The sequence below is a fragment of the Corvus cornix genome, chromosome 9 (assembly GCF_000738735.6).
Source record: "Corvus cornix cornix isolate S_Up_H32 chromosome 9, ASM73873v5, whole genome shotgun sequence".
Lineage (NCBI taxonomy): Eukaryota > Metazoa > Chordata > Aves > Passeriformes > Corvidae > Corvus > Corvus cornix.
In genome coordinates, this window is record NC_046339.1 from 14,608,233 (window position 1) to 14,632,460 (window position 24,228).

Consider the following 24,228-nt stretch of genomic DNA (forward strand, 5'->3'; position numbering starts at 1 on the left):
TAGGAGTGGCAGTTATAAGGAATTTTAAGTTTCCTAAAAACTTCAGAACTTCCTTAATTTAAAAAGTGATCCTAATGTCTCCCCAGCTCTTATCCTCATTTCTCACCTAGTAGGAGATGAGTGACACAAGAAACATTTTTACACTCAAAGCAGTCTAATATACATCTGATCATTACCATATGTCCTCAGGTTTGGTTTTTTGGGTTTTTTTTCAGAGTTGGCGTAGATCCAGATGAAGATCTGAAAGCTAAAGCTGCAAGCCAGGTATGTCAGGCTTTTGGACATACGTGCAGAATTACAAAGTGTTCAATTTTTGGCAGATCATGGCTGCATCTGTGGAAATGAGACATCTCAGAACAATGTTTAATTCCTCTGAATTAAAAAGGAGAATGTGAAATGTTCAATTCTAGTAGGTCAGGTTTATGAAAATATTTTTCAATTATTTTTCACATGGAAGCCTAAGTACACTGTGAACTTGAAACCTTTGAGGGGGGCTACTGAACAGGCTGCAGCTGTCCATCTGTGCCCTTCCCTTTTTTGTCATGCATGTATGGCACAGTTTCAAATGCAGCACTGCCTGCAGCAGCAGGAGAAATCTGTAGGGGGTCAATGCACAGAGACATAACCTGTGGCTCAGCATGGGAAGTGGAACAGCAATAGGATGGCAGAGGAGCCACAATACAGCTGACAAGGTGCCAAAGCAAAAAGCAAACAAGTGCCTAATGCTGGTAATACCATCCCATGCACCCTTTCAGACTACACAACTGGAACTGAAATTTGAATCATCCAACAATACTATAAATTGTTTTGTTCTGAGTTTGAGGCGACTCATGGCTAAATTCACTTTCCTAAGCATCTTGGTAGGAATTCCTGCAATGCCTCTGTCTGAATTCTGAACAAGGGCATGACACAGAACCATAGCCTATTCTTGTTTGCAGTAAAGAGATATAGAATTGCAGAAATTTTCTACTTTTCAGCACTCAACGAATTACCAAAGATCAGGGAATGCAGAATGCAGCATCAAATTGACTGAATGCATGTTTTGCAAAAACCTGATTTCTTCAGAGGCCACTAGGCATCTAATTTTCTCATTCTTTTATTAAAGATGAAAATAAAAATGTTTATTTACAACAGTAACACATCCAGTGTCCCAACTGTGCTCAATGAATTAACACTATCTCTGCTGACAAAACTCAGCAATACAACACAGAAGGTGTAAATAAATATAACACTTTTCATGCCCTGTCACGTCCAGTTCAGCATTCCTTATACTAGTATATTATACAGTGGGAAATAGTTTTGCTGTTCTGATTATTCTTCCCCCTCCCCGCTCTCATGCTATTTTTTTTTCATTTGTCTGACTTTTTTTGTATTTGACATCTCAATCTTTTAGTAATTCAGACCTTTGCTGCATTCTCTGTAGCACTCACTGTTTTAACTCATCTCATATCTCCCTCTCTTTTTTCTTCACTTGTGTTTCTTTTTTCTTTCTCTTTATTTCTAAAATGATGCTTTAATTTAGTTTACCGTTCATTACTTTTTATTTTCTTCCTATGTTACTGTGTCTTCACAGTGAAAGCAGTTGATTTCCCTACACATATATCCCTGCACAAATAACATGTCAGGTGCCAGTACCTCCCACTGCCAGTTAAAGCTCTTGCCCAGATGACCTTTAAACCACGTGCCAACTCTCAGTGCTGTTAATTGAAGCTTCAGGGGAGATTGTACCAGAAATAAGAACTAAATATCTTCAAGAATAAGATGTTTAAAAGAGAGCAAAAATTAATGGAAAAGAAGCCTCTAGGCTTCTCCCTGCTCAGACTACTCAGCCGGAGTGGGAAAGCTACAAGGTCTGCTACCAAGATTTGAACTTAGCTCCTCTGTGACCACTCAAACTACCAGGACACCTTGCTGTGTGAACCTCTCAGTCCATGTCTGTAACCATACCTAGATTTTTAGGGGCAGAATAAGCCTTAAAGACCTTCCACCTCATGGGTACTATGTCAGATGCAATACCAGCTATATGACTGCAAAACCCTTTTCCTTCTTCACCTCTTCATCTCCCTTCTTTCCTTCCTTTGCCTCCCACAAATTCAATTTTCTATGAAGAGATTTGATTTATTCAAGAATTCTATGTACACAGTTATTTCTAAACTTCTTATTATGTTCTATTTTGGGCAACCTGAACCAATACTTTTGGCAATCAGCTGGCAGCAAATTCCAGTTCAAACTGTAAGACCTGGCATCCAGAACTCCTTCCCTAGTAAAAGTGTACAGCCTTTTTATGTATAATTAACATCTGCACTTCACCGTACCATGATCCATCAAAAGCATTCTCTCTTGCCACCCTTAAATTTATCATTAAATCATTATCACAGCATAAGCATAAACAAAAGAAAGTAGCCTCATATTCATACCCATTTACCTATTGATGGACTGTCATAACTTATTTCTGAAAGAAATTACATAATACATACTAAAATAATATACATTATTGTATAGAAAATGGTATGTAAAAACAAACCACTTTGCTGCATATCATGTACGTGCAGTGTATAAATACCAAAAGCTAATTCTGAAAAGAACAATGCAGGACACATAATCACTAAGCAGAGTTACAAAGTTGGTCTATTTTAAAAAGGCAAAAGCTTTATGGCAGTGAGCTATTTAACTAAATTCCCATCAAGAAAGACAGTCAATAGCATATTTCATTCAGATGGCTTATGTATCTCAAATTCTGCTATGTTAATCTCAGTTGAGACACAGTAAGAATATATTTTCTACAAGCACTCCAGAAAAAGTGTTGTAGATATGCTATTGATCTCAGGAAAAACTAAATAGCCTGCAAAACGCTTATCAATATCATCTCTGTCAAACTAATCTGCATAGTTTATTTAACCGTCCCTACATCTTTGTAAGTATAATAAGGAATTTAGTTACACTGTTCTCATCAGTTTCATCTACCAGCTGGTTGGTGAATTTATTGCAAGGACTAATGAGAGTAATCTCCACATGGGCAATTCCCATATGGAAGAAGAGATATGAAAAACTTGGCATTTTCACTTCCCAGAGAGGAAATTGTGTGGAAGAGGTAGAGCACTGTCTCCCCGACTTTTACCGCTCTGAACTGTAGGGAAAGTGAAAAGTTACTTTTTAAAATCATAGGATCCAAAATAGGATCCAAGGATCTTCAAGAGTCCTAAAACATTCACACCAACATCTCCTGTCATCCCTTGTACTGTTTATGCAAGAGCTGCACTCCAGATAACCACCCAGATTCCCACTACTGCAAAAGCTGATAACACAAAACAGATTTCACAGACAAAAGGAGGAAGGTGCAACACATGTCAAACTAGAAATAAAAGAAGGTCCCGGTCAGGACCAGAAAACCCTTGGGGGATTATATTCTTGTGTAGACTTCTTTGTCTACTGCTTTCATACAGGAACAATTCATGTTCCCGAATGAGGAAACCTGCTCCCTTAAGAGGAAGCTAGAGGCACAATGAGTTTGGAAAGAGGAATTAGCCAACACTATGGCTTCTGAAAACATTACCATTCAAAGGACACAGGCCATTTACAGAGCGCCCTGTGCTTTTAACAAGCCTTCCTCTGCATCCCACATAAGCAGCCCACTCCACATGTTTATTTCCATGCCTGTCATCCTCTTCCTCACCACTACCCCTCTGGGCTCAAGTCCTTCACTCTCCTTTATTCAGCATTCTTGTTCTGACCTAACACAGACTTTACCTACAATCACACTTCCTGCTTGAATATTTCAACCCTTTTCCCAATCTTTATCTTGCCAAAATGCACTATTAGATGTTTAGAGCCTGGAAGAGTGTTCTACTGCTTGGTTAGGGATTAGTACCATCTTCTTTCCCCCCCCCAGCTTCCCCAGTTACTGGGAAGAGTTGCTAAAATATTCAATTCAGTTCACAAGGAAACAGGCCTCAAGAATAATATTTGTTCTATTTGGTGAATTTACATGTTCAGTGTGACCACATTAGCAAAACCATACCAGCTGCAGCATGATTCTGTGTAACCTTATTCAAAACTCAGTGCTGCCAATGTTCTCATTGTTCCAAAGCTCCCGTGAACAGGTTGCCATGGAACTAGACCTTACACTTTTGAGGGTCAGACCACTGGTATTATTATCATCAGCCAATTTATATATATCATGTGAGTATATTAGTCTATAATGAAATATTTTATTTTAATATATTATTAGATTAAAATATGAAAATTAACAGATCAATTGGTTTAAAACAGCATAAGGAAAAATATTCTCGTTAAAACCAACCTAACTTGCCACAAAACACAGACAACAGTTGAGTATCCTTAGAGAACTGGCCATCCCATTCCTGATTTCATCCTGCTAGTAATGCTTCTTCTAGTACTGATGTGATACCTAGAGTATGACCAAACTGGCTGTCTTTGTACAGATAATTGTTCCTAATGTGTTATTCCAAATTATGACCCTGAGGAAAAGGATAGTCCACCACTCTACCCATGCAGCATGTCACAGAGTGAGCTTGCAGAACAGAAAGGGTATTTTGAGCCTTGTCAATTCAACTCATGTTCCTCTCCCCTTGGAAAGAAGTACAGAAAGAACTTTCCTAGTTATTAGAATATCTCAATCCCTTTGGGAATGACATCTTGTTAGATGTACACAAACAGCCTCTGATCTTGTAGGAGTAAACTGAAGTAATCCCACAACGGCAATTAAACCAAAATATCATTTTATTGATCTTAGAGTATAGTGCTTCTCAGCTGCTTAAAAAGATTGGAATCATTAATAAAAGTAAATGCTACATTCTTCCAATCAGTGCAGCAATGAAAAATGTGCTATATGAGCCAATTTTTTCCTGGACTGATTCACAAGAATGACATTTGTGTGACAAAAGCTTTTTAAATTTAAAAATAGTGCAGTTAATTGTAATTTGTTCAGACATGTATTTTTAATATTGGAACTCCATGTTTTCTTTTATAAAAATACTTCTCATTTCATTCATTTGTTTATTTTGCAGAGTGCATCTAACTTGGATAAAAATACAACCAAAGCTGAGAGTGCATGGCTGTTCAGAATATGGTATGGCTTTGACCACAAGTATCCTTTTCTGTTATAAGCCATGAATGAGAGTTTCATTAAAATTCACCTTCAAAATATTTAAGAATCAAAAATTATTATACTTTTAAAAACCAAAAGTGTAATCTGTTTTAATGTGTTTAGTAAGGAGAAGAAGTTTTGCACGTCCAAGGCAGCAGAAGGTCCAGCTGTGACTGAGGCTACAGGGAGAGGGAACAAGTTAAGGAGCTCTGAGCTACAGTAGTACATAGAGAATATGTTTAAATGAACTAACCTTCTTAAATTCCTGGATAAAACGAATCCAATAATTGTGTAGATAGGGTGTAGATTCTGTGTTTGGGGAACCAGGAGGTTGGAGCCAGAAGCAGCCAAACGCCTGCTGCCTGCCCATATGCTCAGAAAGCAGTAGCTACCTAAGAAAAAAATAACACTGTTTTTCCCACACCTCTAAAAAACAGAGAAAGAGGCATCCATTATGAAAAGCTCCCAGGACTTTCCTGAAGCTCATGCTACCTTTTCCCTGGATTCCTGATACTGTGCTTTTATTCACATTCCTACTGAGGCATGTGTAGTAGAGATCTTGAATACAGCTGTCTGATGCTTTATTCCAGGAAGACCCGTCTCTATGTCTTTTGCATTTCAAGAAAATATTTTAAGTGATAAAAGAACATCCTCTGTAAGCCAAGGCAGAACACACAGTCTGACACTAATGCCTGTGCAGAAATTGTAAAAGCTAGCATCTTAATTTATTGTCATTTTAAACTGACTCTGCACAGGCTTTGCATAGCCGCCAGTGAGATCCCACAGTAACAATGACACCCTAAGCCTGTAACACAGACATGCAGTGAATATAAAAGAAGCCCACCTACTGATTTCTGTGCATGCTGGCTCAGGAGCTGAACAGGCAAGGCCCTGCCAATACTGTCTCCATTATCCAATAGCACATCTATTGGTCAACCACCCTGCACTACTGAGCAGAAATTAATGTTCAGCCTGCATATATGTTTTTCCTGATACCAGCTACAGCAAGCTAGAATGAAACACATTTGAGCTGATAAAATGTAATTCTTTGGGAATACAGCTTCCTTGGAGAGTTCAACTGAAGTTATCCTTCAAAGAGACTTTTGATGGAAAAAACATCTTTTTGGTTAAAAATGAATGTTTTGCCTTAATTCATCTACTCAAACAATTTTAAAGGCCAAAAAGCACTTAGCATTAAAATGTTTCCCTTGGATAATTCTCCAAGTATACATAGAAATAGTAGGAAAATGTTATATGAAGTGAGAAAATATGTGTAAATGTTAATGCTGAGTACCAACATGACAGGCTTTACCCACCCCTTTCTCAGAAGAAATAGCCTGTGGTTGTGGTATATCCTAGAAACCGTAAGACAGAAGGAACAGATGAATGGGGTGAGAGAAGGGGGAATTTCTCCTGGGAAGAAAAAAAAAGAGCAGGCAAAATGTGAGAGGCAGAAGCAAGACAGAAGCATGGGTCAAAGACATGAAAAAGGGTAGAAATAGAAAACAAGGGACAGAGACAGAAGAGGGAAAGAGAAATAAATATGAAAAAGTTAGACAGCAGTACATGTAAAATGAAAAGTCTGTAGAAAGCACCAGAAGCACCACTTCTCAGAGATTATCTGTATGGTAGAGATCTTGAATATGGGTGCCCAATGCTTTATTCTAGAAATTCTGGTTTCTATGTCCTTTGCATTTCAAGAAAATATTTCAAGTGATTTTAAAAAATAGTATTTTCTAAAGAACACATTTATTCATGTCACTCATAACCAGTCAAGTCATAATCTTTCTTTAGAATTCAGATGTTCAGAGATTATAGCTGTGCCACTACCCTAAAATATATATTTATTACAAATAATACATCTACATTTCACTAATCCTGAAAATGTATGCCCATATTCCTGCATGGAATGATGGTACAACCCACTAACGCTGTGACTCACAGCTCTAAGCTTTTCTTTGGTATGACTATTTCTGAAAGACATTCTTTTCAAGGAGAGAAAAATTATCCACCCAAACTTTCTTTTGCCTTTCCCTGCCTAATGTTATAAAACTGTGTTGCTAAATTTAGAAGAAGAAATTGTCATGTAGCATAGTACTTGTCCCCAGTACAAGATTGCAGAGAGGATTATGATAAAGTTTTCAAAGAAAAATACAGCAAACTGATAATCTATCTGTTCATATACTTCGAAAGCATACAAAACTCTGACATTTCTATAGTTTGACATTTGCTCTTAGGCATTAACACAAATCTACCCACTCTTCTGGCAATAACATCTCTTATGCCTATTTATTTCACAGGAAGAAAGCAAGAGGGAGGAAGTATCACTAAGGAAATCAAAAAGTTGTGCTGTTCCTTGCTGTCGTTATGAATGATTTCCAATTAGTTCAGTGATCTTGGGCAAAGGAAACATGCCATGCTAGGGTAGAACTATGCAAAAAATCCCTGAAATTCTGTTTGAAAGTCAAATTTTATTTTTATTCTGAAGGAAACATCAGAAGCCTGATCCAGAGCCGAATGGGTTCAATGAGTACTGCTTTCTTTCAGCAAAAGTCTCTTTGAATCAGGTATCAACACCTAGGAAAAACATATCATTCTCTAAAATCTAGGCTAAGAAATGTTAATATTGAAATAATAACAATGAAGAACAGATCATTTTCATACTTAGAGTTATCCTCTTGGATTTCCATCTCAACAACTTAAACAAGAAAAATGCAAAATAAAATACTTGCATCTGACAGGGGGCAATTTCCAGTGAGTCTGTGTCAACTTGTTTTTACAGCCTACAATGCATTACACCATTTGAAGCCGTAATATCCTACTGAAGGCTAGTGGGAAAGCAAGGGAATAAACAAAGGTTTTTCAAGAATTTATCAGGAAAAAGGGACACCACAGATTTATAATCCAGCACTATATATGTATCTTCAAACTGTTGTGTTTTTTCAAAGCAGATGTAGGCAATTTTAGCTAACAAATGAATCAGTAGGTGGAAATTTCATCCTGCAAGGTCAAGAGCCTGTGTGTATATGGGCAGAGCTCAGGCAAATGGCAAGCAAAATTGTCCCATTCCACAGCATCCCCAAAATGTTGTAACTTTGCTCCCAGCTAATAGCAATTTGCTTTTAACTCTGCTCAGTCCCAGCATCTCTACTTACTCCCTCTAGCAAATATCACTTGGTTTTGCCTGCATAGTCCTCAGATATTGTGTACCTGACTAGAGCTGGAATTCTTCCTCTACACAGGCCTGGAATCCCAGTTACAATTCTAAAAAATGAAGGAAAATTAGTGTAATAAAAATGTCTTGCAAGCAACCTACACCTGTTTTTCCAGCTGCTCTAGACTAAACTCTGGAATAATTTCTGGCTTAATATGATTTTATACAAGGCTCTTCATCCACTAAGGATTTTTCTCTCCCAGAATTCATCTAATTCTTGCTTCCTCATGTGGGGGCATTCTCGCTCTTGCTGGCTGTTCTGTAGCATCCATCAGGAAGATAACTACACTTTTCTCCCACTTTCTCATGCTCTATAGTGAGAAGAGAAAGAAGGACTTGGGATTGCTGCACTAAAACACAGAAGTGTAAAAATAATGAAAATTGAAGATGAGAAAAGGAGAATGCAATGCATGCACTAAGATATTTCTGGATAGAAATGTTCACCATCTTCATAAGGAGAAGCCTACATTGTGTTGTGGGACACGTACTTCAATAGTACACACTGAAACTTGTACTGAGAAAAAAATAGTTACTGCATAACAGGAAAACATATGCAAGATTAAAATAGAAGAAAGCAAGAAGGGAAGGAAGAGGGTCAAAGACATCAAATGCATGGTAAGTTTCTTTAAATACTTCATAAGTGTTAAATTGCAAGACAGGTTTTGGACCCACCTGCAGCAAAGTCTAACCATTTTTTGTCGCGAAGGGGTGAGGATGGTATTGCACGTGATCTGGCCCTCCAAGACTAACATGACCAGAGTGCTCAGGCTGCCTATCTCATGGCATATGTGAGGGGCCAGAGGGAGGCAGGAGAGGTACTGTGATTGTTGTCAGCTTGCTGGGATGGCTTCCAGGAGTATTGCAATGACAGGCCTACTGCACCCTTGATATTGCTCCAAGCTACCAAAGAGCAATGTAGCTGCCTAACTTTGCACAAAACTCTGCTTTTTGAGTGGTTCACACGCAGTGATACCAGGAGAGTAGGGGGAGGAGAGCTTTCTCCTTCTTTACAGATTTCTTTTCAATCTGAGGAACTAACACTAAGGTACACTGAATAGAAGCAGGTGTCTGGGACAGACTGAGACAATTCTCCATAAAGTAACTCCTAAAAGTGTTTCTGCTTAAACTGCAGTTATCCATCATTCAGATTCATGCCTTTCCATTTGTTGTTTTGGTTTTTTTAAAAATAAAGCTGTTTATGTCCTTTGCACTTACCTGAAATCAATCAGCCAAAAGGAATTGCATTATTCGTAGACTTCAAAAGTTTATCCTCCTTATCAGGGCACCTATCATTTTATTTCTCCTGTGCTTTGTACGTGGATAAAACAGACATAATGGCTGCCTATTGAGCAAGATAAGTACTATTCTGTGCCTGGGAGAAAATGGAAAAGCTACTAAAAGCAAAAGTGCATTCTAGGGTGAACAGACAATCAAAGAGAAACTCAGCATTTTGTGGTCTTTTCAGCTGAATTTTCCTTCTGGGCTGACTTGTCACTCTCATATCAGAGACAGACATCTTTGGAAGGAAAAGGCAAGGAAGAGCCTGTAAGCATACATGTACACACTATTTTCTTTTACCTGCTGGAGAGGTTTCTTAATTACTTCTAAAATAACTTCTAAAAGTTTCTTAATTACCAATATTCTGATTTTTTCTTCTTTTAGTACTTCAGTGAAAACAGCAAAATAGCACATAGCATCCTAGTTTTGGACCAGAAGCTCATTTTGCTGCACAGTTTTCAAACAGAGAAAAGAATCTTATCTGAGAGAGAATTCAGTCCAATCATGAACCAAAGCAGCAGTAGCCAAGTTAGCTCAAGCCAAGCCAGGTACCACGGAAGCAGTACTGCAGAATGGGCTGGCAGGAAAGGTAGCCAGCATAGCACAGATATGCCAAGAGAGCCCAAGAGTCAGTTTTGCAGGTTTTAAAAGCAGATCATCATAAAAGCTGAGATGAAAGCACAAACCACAGTAAATGAATTATAGTGGATCTCATAAGATGAGCACGACAGAAGCAGCTGACTGTGTCATAAGCTCCCTCAAACAGTGCAAACTTAAGCAGTACTGGAAGGGTCCCCAGAAGGTATTTTATCATTAGAAACAATTGCCTGAAGTTGGTTCAAAGCTCATTCCCAAAACACATTTTCAAGTACACAATCTAGAAAAACTCATTGTTCTTTCTACAGCACAGATAATCAGTAAAGCTGATTTGGTGCTATTTCCTGACCCTTTCAAGGACATAGGATTGTTGAAACTCTGAAAATTAACCTAATAAATAAACATGGCTAATAATTAGCCATAATAATAAATGACCTCAGTTTGTCCTCCATTCACAGAAAGAAACCTAGATAAATAATTCTGAAACAATTCCATGCTGAATAAGCAAGTAAAGTCATTCTCATTTGTAAAGTTTCACTCATGTCAATTCTTTGAAAGTCTCATTCATGTCCAGGTATTTTTTTTTTTTTTACAATAACAAATTACTAAGCATGACTTAAATAACAAGTATGAATGCACAATCAAATGCAAAGTGTTAAAGAAAAATCTCTGGTTCTTATACAATATTTGACATATGATCCTTTTCACTCTTATATTGCAGGGAAACACACAAAGATTATTCGTAATCATTTCTTGATATTTTTATCATAAAATATAAAACTGTAAGCCCACCCTTTCAACACCACAGTCCTGAAATAAAGGACCTTCGGGTATTTTGTTTCCACAAAATATAATCAAAAGGAAATAGAGCTTGAATTTTGACTATTTAGGTCTTTCATCCTGACACTAAGATTCAGGACATTGCAGAAAGGTCTGTTTACATGTTTAAAACAAAAACAAACAAACAAAAATTAAATTATAGAGAAAAGGAACAGACAAGGGAAAACTATAGAAAAATAAGATTCTTTTTCATAGTCTAATTTTAGCTCTTAAAGTTACATAAAATAATACAAACACTAAGTCAATCTGGAAATGGAGGTTTTTTGCCAAAGGTGTTACTTCACTGGTAAGAAAGCCATCATATCAAGTTTCTTGACTTCTTTAAAGCATTCAAAGTAGTATTTGCCTTTAAAGGAAGAAATAGTCACATGGGAGAAACTTTATGGGAATTCAAAAAAAAATCTACATTCAATTAATGGTTAAGCAATGCAGGGACAGGACAAGTGGAGGAGGAGAGCATGTCATTATTGTAGCAATCTGAGGAGCAGGGAAGTGCTTTTCTGGAAGCTGTTATCCAATCCTTGATGTCATCTATCAGAGATGCTGGGCCTGGTTTTCTGTTCTTTGCATCAAATGCTCATTGATTTTTATGAGAGTTTTGCACAGCATTTAAGGCAGAACCTGACCTAGAGCTTATTGTGGACGATTACACAGAACTACCAGCTTTTCTATTTAACATCCTGGCCTACATGACATATTAGACCTTTCATGTGTCTAGTTCTCCGAATTTCTGATAACAAGGACCTCAGTTGAATACAGAGACTTCTCACAGATTCTAGTTGGCCCAATATAAGTACATGGCTCTTTATGCAACTATAACCATCTTTCATGTAATATATTAAAATGATTAAAACCTGCAATAGATAGAAATCACAAACATGACCCCATAGGGGCATTTATAATTTAAAAATAAAGTTATTCATAGAGGAAATACACCTTAGTCTTTCCAGTACAAAATCACTCCCCCTCAAAAAAAGAAAAACAAAAACAGAACCAAAAAACCCAAACCAAACAAAAAACACTTTCCAGCTCTGCAGCTTATTTCTACCTACATACATGCCTGTTACAGTATCTGTCAAATGAAAATACACAACTTGAGGGAATTGATCTAAAGCTTAGTGAAGTAAATGGACTTGCAGTTTATTGAGCCAGACAAATTATAGCTTAAACCATCATGATTTTACTGATAAGTATTATCTTTCTGTGTGACAATTCTTTATTTCCCTCCCCTTCTCACTTTATTATTACAGCAAACTGAAGGTTGACTGTACAAAGAAGCAGAAGCCTAGGCTTGTATGAGTCCACTCAAGCATGAAATTATAGTTTGTTGGCTGACAATACTTAATAGCACCCAAGAGACCTAAGTATGATATAAGAGTGCTGGAAGCTTATAGCACAGATTCAATCAAGCATAACTTAAAACCTTCTATCGAGTCTCTTATTATTTCATTTACACCTCTGTATGTGCAAGAAGTTACTTTGCAGTACATCTAAGGTGTTTTAAAGTGTTTTTCTGCATGTGTATCTTCCACTGTTGTGTTTCCAGACATTTAATGTATATTGGAATGCCTGGACGTGCACGCAGCACAGGCAGCATCTGTAATACCATCTATAAATGGCACTTCTTTCACAGCAGCAATTGTCACAGCAAGATATTGCTAATTATAACATCACCTAGGCAAGAAATTGGTAATACTTCCTAGTAAGGGGCTGTTATTAATGTTAAATTACAGCAGGATTCCGGTAAAAGCTGTGAGACTAAAGGAATCAGTATGATTAATGTTATCAACCAGGAATGGCAAAGAGCACATTAATGATTTTCCATCAGAAAATATTGTTGAACTGAACTCTTTTACAGAAAGTTAATATCTGGATGCAAACTCCTTAAAGTCACAGATATGTTCCAGTGCATTCAAGTAGGTATGAATGAGACCCTCCATACCAGACTTATTTGGAAGCTTGGCCTGTACTACTGGCATCCTTCCCATTTTAGGTGTTTGCTCTGGAAAAAGCACCATTGGTACCCTTAGTTTGTGTTGGCTAAGATAGTTTCAATTTTAACTAAACTACTTTTAGCACCCTAACACAGCACCACCTCGGCATAAGGCTGAGGTGAATGTGCAAATGTGAGAGGAAAGAAAATTTTTTTGCCTCTAATTTTAAGAACACACTGGCAATCAGCAATTCAAAATGAAGCAATTTTTGGCAGCAGAGAAACTCAAGAGCCATTTTCTATTTTCTGACATTGAAATAGATGCATGATTCACTAGAACATGAACATCATCCTGCATTCAGATAGACTATGAATCAACCAATCTTAGTACCAGTTCTTAATTCCGCTCTTCTTCTCAAGGGGATGCCAAGGAAAGATGAAGAGGATAGATCAGAGGAATGAAAACACTCAGGCAGGGCTGACTACAAGTTTGTATGAGGTATTGCAGCAGATCTTCACATCTTACTAGCTCACTTTAACTATTGTCAGAGGATGTAAAAGTCCCAAGACAAAGGCTGTCTTTCATCTTACACTATAATACAAGCTTCTTGAAATGCATACTTAAATACATGAAGGAATGGAATAAGTATTTTGATCTGATTATTTTCTTCAAAATTTTTAACTTGTGCTATTATACCCAAAGAAAAATAGTTTTCATCTCTTAAATACTTAAAGTATTGATAGTTTTTCATCTCTTAAATACTTAAAGTATTGCAAAGGATGTCTTCTTTATGCAGACAATTCTACAGATTTTTAAATTTTGTTCTTCCATGTAATTATGTACTGAACACAGTTGTGCTATGAATGGTAAAATCTAAAATTCTAAAAAGTTCCTAGTGCTAATGGACTTGGAGTGCTTTGCTATTTGTTCATTAGGAGTTTATAGTGCACGTTTTATTCAATTTGCCAAAAGCAACACGGTGATTTTCTGAACTCATTCAGTAAATTGTTATTTATTATATCCTTAGTAGGCAAACTTCTGCTCAGTGCTATCTATTTTAAAAAGTAGAAAGCCCCAGCTGTGCAACATCTCTTAGGCAGTTCAAGAGGAGGTTTCCCCTTCATTTCATTTTGCTGTTTGCTCCACTAAGGACCTGTGGTCTCAGCTCAGCGACTGTTACACCAGCAGAACATCCCTAAGCACAGCCCTGCAGTCAGGTTCACACCAGTGCGGGAGGGCTGGCAGTGCACACCTGCAGGCCTTTCGCTGCACACATCTTTGGCTTCAGTGTCTTCAGTCTCAGAAACTCACATCCACCACTTCCCCACACTAGTGGGAAAGGAAATTCCCTTTGTTATAGATTGGTTTAAGTTGGATTCCTTGAGACTAAATATGAGGAAAGTGGATTTTCCTCAGCTCTTGCACTATCCTACATAGTCTTGGCCATGAAACTGCTGATGCTGCCTCATTCTCTGGTGATCAGCTGTCAGGTGGGAAGGGGGGCACAGCCTTCAAGTGCAGAAACCTGATTTACACTTCCACTGTTGATACAACATCTAAAACCAGTTTGAGGAATTTTGAGCAGTAACAATAAGCCCTAGTATTTCCAATATCATTAAGATGTGATAGACTGTTCTTTAATGGGGAAGCGCAGAAATGGTTTTTACTCATAAAAAGACCGGTATAATTTATTCAAAGATTGAGTCCTCATTAAAGATACAGAATAGTGCATGTCACAAATGGTTAAGGCTTTGAAATTCTTTGTGGGTTATTCACCAAAATTTGCATTGCTACACAGCATGAACTATTTTTGGATTCTGCATAAATAGAATATCTAATACAGAATTACATTATAATGAAATATGCAATAATGCAATTACCCATAGAGTGCTTTTCATGTACTGCAGGCATCCAAAAGTTTCAAATGCATAAAAGATGGTTACACTTTCTGCACAAATGACTGCATATCAGGTTCATTCCCATTTAATTAAAACTCAGAAGTAAAACATAGATACATACAAGCTGCTATAACATAGTTAAATTGCTACTGATATTTTGTAACATGGCAAGTATCAGCGGCAACTGGAGTGAATAAAGATTGTGATTGGTCTTTAGGGCTTGGTCCTCCCAGCTAAACTGGAGACTTACACTTTGTGTGATGCAGAAAATGCTATTTGTTGATGACCCATGAAAATGTAGATAAGGCAGCTCAGGATCTGATTTTTCCCTAAGTTGACACACAAATTTAAAGAGGCAATATAAAAACACCATTATGTTATCTTTGATAGTCAATAATACCTTAGATCTTAAAATATAAGGGAAGAATAAAAATATTAAAATACTCATACATTTACATCCATATGCAGTCCACATTGAATATCATATTTTTCTACTGTCATTTCCCTGACTTTCATTCTCACACAACAGTGCAACTTCAGCAGCAGGACTGAAGAGAGAAAGCATAGCCTCAACACAGTCTGATCTCTATCTTGCCGGATAGGATATTTTTAGGAAATAGAAACAGTGGTTTCAAACTCTCTTGGGCTAAGAGGAAGCAAAAATCCTGATCTTTCACTTCCCAGATCAGTGCTTTAACGCCTAGGCTATTATGTAAAAAAAATGGCCAGTAACTCACCTGGCAGCAGGAGGGGTTTTTTTGGTTGAATTCACTGCTGTCTCAATGTGTTAGGGATTGTACAAGGACAACTAACTTACCATGTCACTTTAGGAAATAAGGCAGAAATGAAGTATCTTCACAACCCTCTCCAAATTACAGGGATACTAAGGCATCTACCACTTTGATACATCTCTTCCCAGCCCAGCTTGCTTCTTAACATGCACAGGGATATGATTAGGAACCTAAGGAGATTAGTGGCTAATAATGCAGGTAACTTGTGGTTTATTCTTAACAGGGTAAAATGCCAACTGTGCTCCTTTTATGCACCTTCACCAGTTTTTCCAAGCACACAAAGTATAGCTGAAAATTACATTTTTACTTTAACTTCTTACATAGCAATACATACACCTACTTCTCTATGGTTTTGCTTTAGGCTCTTTTGCTATAGATTCAATAAAACAGCCATGTATTTATGGTGATAGTTTTACTTTTGCATCTAGAAGGGCTAGGTCCTATTTTTTAAGCTTAAGTACATGGATGCTTCCATTATGGTACAACTGCAAAATTAATATTATGTCTTGGATTGCTTTCTCAGTTTTGCTCTATTAACATATCCATCATCTGTAAAGCACAGAATAATAATCTTCTATCTATTTCAATAATGACACACTTAAAATATTTTCCTAGTATGAGACAGGTCTGATCAAAATAGACTTCTCCTGGACCAAACCTCGCCACACTCAGCCTGGGCACACAGCAGTTCTGAGAGTGCACAACACTCCTGCACAGTGAGGGGTACAGGAACATTCCTACAGAACTGGTCAGATCAAACCTGACACAAGGCATAAAATAAGTTTGGGGTGTGATTTCATGCCCACAGTGGCAGGTCCAATCAACACAAATGAGCCCAAATGGACCCCGTGCCGGCTCTGCCTCCATGTGCAAGGGAATTGCCACCTGAACCCGCACATGAGAGCCGTGCCAAGCCAGAGCTGCTGCCTACTGAGTGCGCATTCAGGAACAGATCAAGCAGTTCAGCTATTAAATACAGCTGTAAGCAAAAAGTTGTGGATCTGATCAGGTTGGAAGCTCAAGGCACCACAAGTGCTTTCTCATGAGCTCCTCATAAGGTATTTTGGGGACCCACTCCCATCCCCCTTCCCTGAAAGGCGTGCTGTTCTCTGGGGTGGGGAGAGAGTTCCTGCAGCAGAAGCTTCAGCAGATCTTGCCTCCCTCTCCACAGCTTGTCACTACAGATAGATATTTTCTACTCAAACTTTCTGTAGGGTAGTTGATCAGCTGCAAAGCAAATAGCTATGACTCAGTTTATCGCAACAACAGAATGGGAATTAACATTAACAAGCTAATGCTTCATCTGATTGTAAGGAGGTTTTTTAATCTTGTTTCTAATTAATTTTGACAGATTGAATTAAAATACTTATTTGCTTTGCATTTGGTGTGCATTTGGGGACCTTCCTGACTTCCTCTCATAAGACATGCTGTCAGCACCAACTCTTTTTTTCTAGGCACTGGACAAGAGGACTAAGTCCTTATTTCCACTTTTTAGAGGCTTCTGTTTTTTAGCAAGGTCTTCCTTCTTTTTATGTTGTTTTGCTTTTAATTTTTCAGATGTAGAAGTTTTATTTTAACTTGGATAATAATGCATAAGCTCCCACTTTAACTATGGAGCCCCCTCACTATATTCTTTTTTAAAAGCCTTCCTGTGTTAGTTCCAGCTGAAGTATTGGAGGAATAGATCTCTTATCCTTCTCTGTACTTTCTGTCAAAACACTTGGAAGAAACCTTTTTGAGCCATTTCAGCTGGAATTAACAAGAGAAGACTGATTTCCTAAGGTATGCGTTCCTTCTCCTGACAGTCAAGGAGACAGGCTGCTTCAGGAGAGAAACTACTTTTCTTGCATTCTTTTCTCCTTCTGATGCATGAACAATTCTCATTACCATTCATCTGAATTCTAGCTGCTTGCAGGGGTGGGTGTAAGTTCCTCAGCACTGAGCATTTTTTAGAGCTACTGTGTGCAAAACTGTAACTATCAAACAATGCTCAAGACTAATTCTCAAGAGCTACGATCTGTCACAGTCAGGAGATTATTAGATTCCTGTGATTCTGTACCCTGTGCCTTAATACCTGCAGTTTTGATGACTGCTGCTAGAGTGCACAAATTTCAGGGAAGGGGAAACAAAAGAGGTGAATAAAGTCTTCTAGCAAAAAATTTCACAGTAAATGATAAAGATCTTGGAAGGTCAGGAGGTATAATGATTCTGCAAAGAATTTCAGCTACTCCTCTTAGACTATACATCAACTACATTTGTAAAAGGCATGGCATTGAGCACACAGGTGACTTTTTTGTTCTGTGTTTTAAGAAAACTACAGTTACACAAATTGTTGTCAAAATAACATACAGGAAAAGTGAATAGATGAATTACATGCAAAAATAGTGCACATTCACTGCCACCTTGTATTAGCATCAATAAAATAACCAACAGCCCAACAAAAAAGGAAATCCAAAATAAGCCCTTTGGAATTAATGGAGTTGATATGACTCCTGACATAACTTAGCTCTTGCTCCAAGTGCTAAACCCAGCACAGATGGAGTTGGTTACTCTGCATTAGAACTGCTGTAACTGAGGGAAGAATTTTCCGTGGTGACTCCTTCCAGTTGTTTCAATGGGGAGGTAAGAGTGATGTAAAGTCTTCACAAAAAAAAAAAAAACCATCTGTGAGACCCTGTCCTTTTAATCATCCTAGAAGGTGTTATTGGACTGATCTAAGCTATTGCGTGTAAATCATTATTTAATAACACCATCTGCATAGACAAAACAACATTTTGATGACCTCCAATCTGTAAGTTAAAAGATCTCTATAAATCAACTGGTATTATTTTCATAGATTCATTACCTTCATTGGAATCGTCCATTTTCTCAGTATTAGCATGGCATTTTCAGATTTTAAAGTTGCCTCATGACTGGTTTTAAGAGCTACATGTGGATTTTATCATACATATGCACGTAATACAAGTTTTTTAAGTTTCGTATATGTTAAATGACATGAAATAGATACATGTGAAAACTAAGAACAACCCTTTTCATAAATATTAGTTAAGCCATATACAATATAGTGCAATTCCAAACTGAGCCATTCAAAACCTCTCTATTTACTGTGGAAGGCAACTTCCATAATTACACACAAAGCCTCCCACCAGTGTAATTAGCTCCACTCTTCCTCACTGGGACAAATCACAGTACTTTGAACTGATCTGTAAGGGGAGAAATACAGGATCACATAGTTAAATGTAACTCTCTGCCTTCAGCCTGAAAATTACAAGCCAGCAAGCTTGTGATTCAGAAAAGCTTGCTGAGGTATTTTCTCTACTACCTGGAGAAATTTCCAATGCAGAGAATTCTCTGCAAAGGACGCAGCAAGAAAAGGTTCTGTCCACTACTCCATTAGCAAAATTGTGTCTCGGTGATCTTGGTGAAACTATGAAGTAGCTGAATTTCTTCCCTACCCCAAACCCCCCCAAAAGCAGAGTTGTCCACAATTTGAAAATCAGCCCTTTGTTGCTGCAACACATTTTAGCTTGTATTTCATTTAGAGACTTTTTTAAAATGTTGTTCTTCACAATTCAAGTGCAAGTCTCTCGAGGTTTCTCATTCTTCAGTTAAATGTACCCCAGCATGGCCACTGCTTAGCAAATTGTAAGCTCTAACACCAACAGGCTGTGACTAACAGCCAGTGGAGAAGGCAAATTGTTAACCTCGTGTGAATGGAAGCTTATTTTATGATGTTCACAATTATTTGATAATGCCCTGTTAATGAAGCTTCAGTTGCTCTTTATTCCTGACAGAGGAGAGCATGTTCTTTATCTTACTAGGTTTAATGACTATGACAAGTCTTGCCTGTCTGCTTCTAGCAGTGCAGTGCCTGTCCTGACAACTGAGTCAATTCCCTCACAATTGATCCCCACTAAGCCGTGCTGCTCCCGCTGCCACACTGCCAGAGCCTGAGCGAGGAATGGAACAGCAGCAGGGGCAGCCTGTGGAAGCTGCAGGGGCACCTCTGACAGCAGCACCAAGTATATCATTGGATCTAGAGGATAAGTGACAAATCAGAAGAATGACTTTGGCATAACATAAACCAAACAATGTCCTGGCTCACAGAGCTGACAGCTCTGCGACGTTGAGGGAAGTTTTGTCTCCAGTCTTGGGAGGCAAGGATGGCAAAAGACTACGTGATTTTTTTTTTTTATAAGATGCATAGCAACATCTTTCAGTACTGAGGGCACAGAGGAACATTTGGGGAAGAGTAGTGCTCTGGCTCACCCAATCCCTTTCCCACCCTCTCTCAGCACAGCATGGTCAGCCACTGAACCCCAGCAGCCATGCCCTGGGGCTGTGTGTCCTCAGAGGCAGCACCACCCCGCTCCCCAGGCAGGGCCTTAGGGAACCCCACCTACTCCAGCTGCCATCAAACAACTGGGCACTCAGACCACATCACTCCCATGGTGACTGTGTTGATTCTTCAGCGCCACTGTGTGAGCCTAGAGTGGGCAAGTAACATAATTTTGCCTTTTTAACAAAATTTAAAATATGGATACATTGATTATATTTTTTCTTTCACCAATTTCTTGCTCTTCTTTACTCCAGTGTTCCCCTAAAACCAACTCTGCCTTTTCTGTGCTTTTTATTGCTATGGAAGTTCTATTTTGAATGCTGAAATCTCTCCCAAATACTTCAAATCTTGGTCATGACTGGTTCCCACAGCATTTATTCTATGCCATGTGGCACCAGTAGATACCATCCACTCCTGAGCATGAGCCACGCTCTGTAATGATTGGCATTTTCACCAATTAGCAATCCTTCCATGAGATGCACATGTCAAAACAGTATGCAAGTTTGATTTCATGCTGCTGCTATATGTCTTAATTTGTTAATACTGCTTAGACATAAAACCCAAGAATATTGCCCAACTTCTAAGATTTTTTTCCCCCTTTAAATATGGCTCTAATTTTAGGAGTCAAATTTCACAAAATACACTAAATATTCAAGAACTGCTGAATTAGAAATACTCTGAACTTTCAAGAAGAATCTTAAGGAAACTTCTTCTTAACCACAAATTTTAGCATATGACAGAGGTTTGCAAGGTAAAGGACCTTTGACTTCTGTGCCCAGATTGGCAACAGTTTCACTGTGTAACTTGCCAGAGTTGCACGGGCCATGATCAGCACCAGTGAAGTTAAGGGAAGCTTTTTAATCTCTCTTAATATGCACAGATTTGGCCCTCTTTGGGCCCAATTTTCAAACCAAAGGCCTTTAATGCATGTATCAGAAAAGTCTGTCAGCACAGGTCTCAATCACCTTACAGTATTTATTCTTTCAAAAGCATGTCTGATATAAATATTACTGTTCCCCTTTTGCAGCTGAATAAACCCCAGTACAGAGCCTTTAAGTACCAGATACCCATTTCTATAGATGCAGGAACAGTAAATTGCACCTGCAACTTTGCTTTCAAAGATGATTCACACTTTTTATAAGGATTTTTTACTCTCCACAAGTTGTGGATATAAAAGTACTTGCCAATAGAAAGGAAAAGTGTTCATGGTATGGAAGACAGTCTGGAGAGAAAAAAAAAAAACTAGAATGCTTTAAATTTTGGAAAGAAAGAAAACATTAACTTCATAGATCCCTATTTTGCTATTGTTCCAGCTCTTATCAAAACTTTCTCATCAGATTTGCTGTCATGAGAGAAGCAAGCCACAAAACTGGCCAGTGAGCATTTCTTATGCTATCAGTGTGCTGTCTGCAGGCAGAGTCACTATTTTTTCTACAAAAAACAGGTTGATATTTAGAAGAAATAACAAAATGAGAATCATGCTTGAAAACTCTGCTTTTGTGCACATGTTAAACAATTGAAGAGAAGCAAAAGTAATACCATTTCTTTCATGAAGATGGGAATGATGAAAGATGCCAGTTACACAATGTAACTGCCACTGCATAAATGGAGAATTGAATGCTTCTATATACACAAACACATATGCTGCTCCACTGAAAAAATAGGGGTTTTTTTGTAATCCAGAGGAAAAAAACAGGAGGGAAAAAATGTAAGGAAAGCAACTGACATAATAAAGTAGGTGGAAGAAAATCTTGGTGCTATCAAAATAGGTGGAAATATTTCCACTGACATCACTGAAGGATTCCACTGCACCTCTATACTGGATTGAAAGCTCTTCCCTTTGAATACTGACTCATCTTGACAGTGAAGTATATTTTTAGTGACAACAAAAGGCAATTTTCAAGCAAAAGGGATTCTAAATAAAGGTCAAGTAAAACTGTACATAAGCTCGAGGTCAGGTTTAGTATGGCCTTTTGGACATGAAAATGAGGAATAGTTTGCTGTTTGCAGCTAAAAAGTAAAAATTTTGGAAGAAGTCTTTCTTGACCTACTTATATGTGGAAGCCTGATGACTGTGGAATATTTCCTACTGGGAAAAAAATTTAATAGCATCTGTCCTTTCCAAACTGCACACACTTGCCAACATTAAAGGATGTGTATTCTTATTTTCCTGCTCACCACAAACACAAAATACATTTTAATATTCTACAAACACCTTACAATAACTAAAAATATATCATTTCCCAAAAATCAATATGATTTCATTTGCTATTTGAAAATTCATGTTAGACTTTTCCCTTTTCCATGGATTATTGTATATTTTTCTTCTGACCCTTCTTTCCCTTTAAGGGAGGAAAAATGATATATATGTTTCCTAAGGGAACGATTCTGCACCTGGAGTGTCAGCCATGGCCAGTCTTGGAAAACCCAGATTAGCACATGTTGTTACTTGAAAGGTGCCATGCATTTCTTCCACTTCAGCTCTGATTGGGTTGTTATTTTCTTTTGCAGTAATCTGATCTGGGCAAAAATTTTTAAAGTACCACAGATAGTAAGAAAAGGAGTAAAATGCTCCTTCTGCCACTGTTCAGATAAATAAAAATATTAAATATGTTTTGAATTCACTAATTGACAACTTTATAAACAAAGTGAAGCTTATGCAAAACGCTGTGCTTTGAGAATCAGATTTATCTCACAGATCAAGAGGCCAAATAGAGCCTTTATAGATTAACTGAATAGATCCCAAGGTTCTTAACTAGAATCCCTAGACTTGGAAGAAATTCTAAAAAGTTTGCCACAGCCTTATTTTCTGCTCCTGTTAATCTGCATTTTATGACATTTTCTCTGTTTTGCCATCTTTGAATCTCATCTCAAAAGCTATATGTTCACAGTAGGCTGACATGTGACCTTCAGGTATCTTTATTGTATTCTAGATTTATTTCCCTTATCTTGAAGTTCATGGTGGAGCTCTGAATTTTATCAAATATCATGATGAGAATCCCAGAGCAACGTCTTCCTCATCTGCCCTTTCATTTGTCATATTTTTTATGACAAATTTTATGCTGCCTATGCACAAGCTGTTAAGTCCCTACTATTAAATCTGATGCCTGGTAGTAAATGCAACCTAGAATGAAAAATAAAATAGGTCTTTGTGTTTACTCATACTGTAGTAACTATATAAAAACACTTAAGAATTTTTTTCTCAATGAAGAGTATGCTTTCAGCAAAGCAGATAAGTAAATATATTTCAGGTTACAACTAAAAAATATGTTTTGATTCAAGAGTAGAAACCTGAATGTTCCCTGGTGTTCTTTGGACAGATATCAAGCAGGGACATCAGTTCTTGTGTTTCTAAAAGGTAGAGTAAGTTATAACTAATCCACAAAAACAACATGTATTCAAAACAATACAAGACATTTGAAATGCAACACACAAACCTAATTCAGTTGACAGAGAAAAGCAAAATGCAAAAACATCAAAAACAAATTTCAGGTTTAGTAATCACAAAGGTCAAACATTTTTAAAGTATTTGTGGGTTCAGATACAAAGAAAAATAAAAAAAACATTAAAACACATTACTAATCCTCATTTACAATGTTGTTTATTAAATGTAAAAATTTTGAAGGTAATTCTGAATGTTAAAAAAAAAAAAAGAAGAAGATGAGTGCATTAAAAAGTAAGTCGGGGGAAAGAGAAAAGTACCTGGAACAGAAGCCATAAAAAGGCAAAAAACTAGTAGGGAAAAGCTACATACAGGATGTTTGTTTTATCTGTGACTGACCAAAATGGTGACCTGACCAGAGGGACCAGGGAAGGAAATCAGCCAGTCCTGCCCCCTTCTCTGTGTGTTCCCACTGAAACTCTCCAGTGCTACCAGCTGTCTCCCCTTTCCTGCTTTTCTCAATAGCTTGATCCAGTTAGGATTATTGCCTTTCCATAGTCCTGGCTACCGGGGAGCAGGGCTCTGAACAGAGTAGGCAGACCTTTAGTTGGTACAGGAATCGTCCAAGAAGACTTGTAAAGAAAGAACATGTGGGGAGGACAGGTCCATCTATTTTTGATTAATTAGCAGAGCACTACTCCACTTGCCTAATGTTTTAAATAGATACTAAGATGACACAAAAATATTCCTACAGCAGAATTGCCTTGTGGGCAAAATTGAGTTGTTAGGCTACTTTTTTTCCCTCAAAATACTCATTTAGCTATGGAGATTTTTCTGTATGTATTTGT

At 37.7% G+C, this 24,228-nt stretch overlaps 1 protein-coding gene across 4 annotated transcripts in view; it reads left to right on the plus strand.

Moving 5' to 3' along the window:
* SLC9A9 (solute carrier family 9 member A9) overlaps nucleotides 1-24,228 on the plus strand; it is a 180,811-nt gene that overhangs the window by 130,627 nt on the left and 25,956 nt on the right. For 2 of the 4 annotated variants that reach the window (XM_010406118.4, XM_010406120.4), the window contains 2 exons: nucleotides 216-264; nucleotides 5,028-5,107. In XM_010406118.4, coding sequence (XP_010404420.3) covers nucleotides 216-264; nucleotides 5,028-5,107 — 129 coding nt within the window. Of the gene's footprint in view, nucleotides 1-215; nucleotides 265-5,027; nucleotides 5,108-8,638; nucleotides 9,065-11,574; nucleotides 11,723-24,228 lie in introns of those variants that run through there. The other 2 variants (XM_019289930.3, XM_019289931.3) reach the window with 2 other exon arrangements.